This window comes from Hipposideros armiger, unplaced genomic scaffold, assembly GCF_001890085.2.
Source record: "Hipposideros armiger isolate ML-2016 unplaced genomic scaffold, ASM189008v1 scaffold_86, whole genome shotgun sequence".
Classification (NCBI taxonomy): Eukaryota; Metazoa; Chordata; class Mammalia; order Chiroptera; family Hipposideridae; genus Hipposideros; species Hipposideros armiger.
Window position 1 is genome coordinate 3444102 of NW_017731436.1, and position 1274 is coordinate 3445375.

The 1274-nt window shown below is 34.1% G+C and overlaps 1 protein-coding gene across 1 annotated transcript in view; it reads left to right on the plus strand.

Moving 5' to 3' along the window:
• The first annotated feature begins 260 nt into the window (after positions 1-260).
• IPCEF1 (interaction protein for cytohesin exchange factors 1) overlaps positions 261-1274 on the plus strand; it is a 56954-nt gene continuing 55940 nt past the window's right edge. Inside the window, exon 1 of the mRNA XM_019644167.1 lies at positions 261-351. Within this exon, the coding sequence (XP_019499712.1) occupies positions 344-351 (8 nt within the window). The 5' untranslated portion in view covers positions 261-343. The remainder of the gene's footprint in view (positions 352-1274) is intronic.

Sequence of the window (1274 nt, forward strand, 5' to 3'; positions counted from 1 at the left end):
AGCAAATGAAAATAAAAGAATATGCCCCTATGTCTAAACAGAAACTATTGATTAGTCGAGACTTAGTTCTGTTCTGGGTGTCCCGCATGATAAGTTAACCCTCTGCTCTTTACATGAAACAGAGATTAGACAATAGATATTTAATGCAACTAAATTTTTTTTTGTAAAATTACAAAAGCAGATGAATTTATCATGCTTATATTTGACTGATTTACTTTCAAACCCATTAATGATTACGAACATTAATTTCTTGTGTGTCTGTGCTTTTTCCCCTTCAAGTGCTTTTAAGGTCATCCATCCACAGATCAAGGCCTTTTATTTTGCAGCTGAGAATACGCAGGAAATGAATGTGTAAGTAGAGGAAACTGTTAAATCCAGTCTTTAGGGGAATAAACTTACCTTGATCAAGCGTTTGAATTTTAAGCATATGTTCACATTCATTTTGTTTTATTTATTCCTGCTGCTTTAGGGATTAATCTCTTTAGCATCTATAATGTCTCCTTGCTTCTCTAGTATGTGGAAGCAGTTTGGAGAACTACACATATCAAAATGGCTATTTTAGGAAGAAGGAATGCGATTCTTCTGAGAGAACCAATGAGCTGAGAAAGGAATAGACAAAAGTCATTATAAGAAAATATTAAAATGAGAATCAGCATCATAGGGAGAAAAGCTTGAAAGTATTATATAAGTGATCTCACAGCTTTCAGGATTCTTTATGAAAAATAGCTCTACAGCATTTCATATGTGCTGTGTGATTATCATGATGAGTCACGTGTTTGTCACCTCTCCATGTTCAATCCCAAACATTTTGCAAAATCTCAAAGTATATCTAACATAAAGTTTTATATCCTTAAATTCCTGTTTCCTCTTTGCTCTGTTGAAATAAAGTGGAATATCTGCATAGAGCACCACGTGCCCCCTCCATCCCTGCTGGTTTAGATCATGATGTGATCACAATGGCTGTTATTTGAATGAGACTATGTACATATCTGAGGTGCTTGAAGCATCAGAGGATATTCCACTTAGCTTAAGTTCTACTTTCAGAATTCTTAGTGTCTCTTATTACCTCACATAACCAATTAAAAATATGTCTATGGAACACCTACTATGTGTCCCATTGTAGCAGAACCTGGGCAATAGAAATAAAGAATAGACATAATTCCTCCATTCATAGAGTTTAGGACTTAATCTTTTATTTATTTGTATGGAATGATTTTCTTATCCACCTACCCTATATAATTTCTCTTTGCCCTCTTCTCTAGAAACTTAAAAAA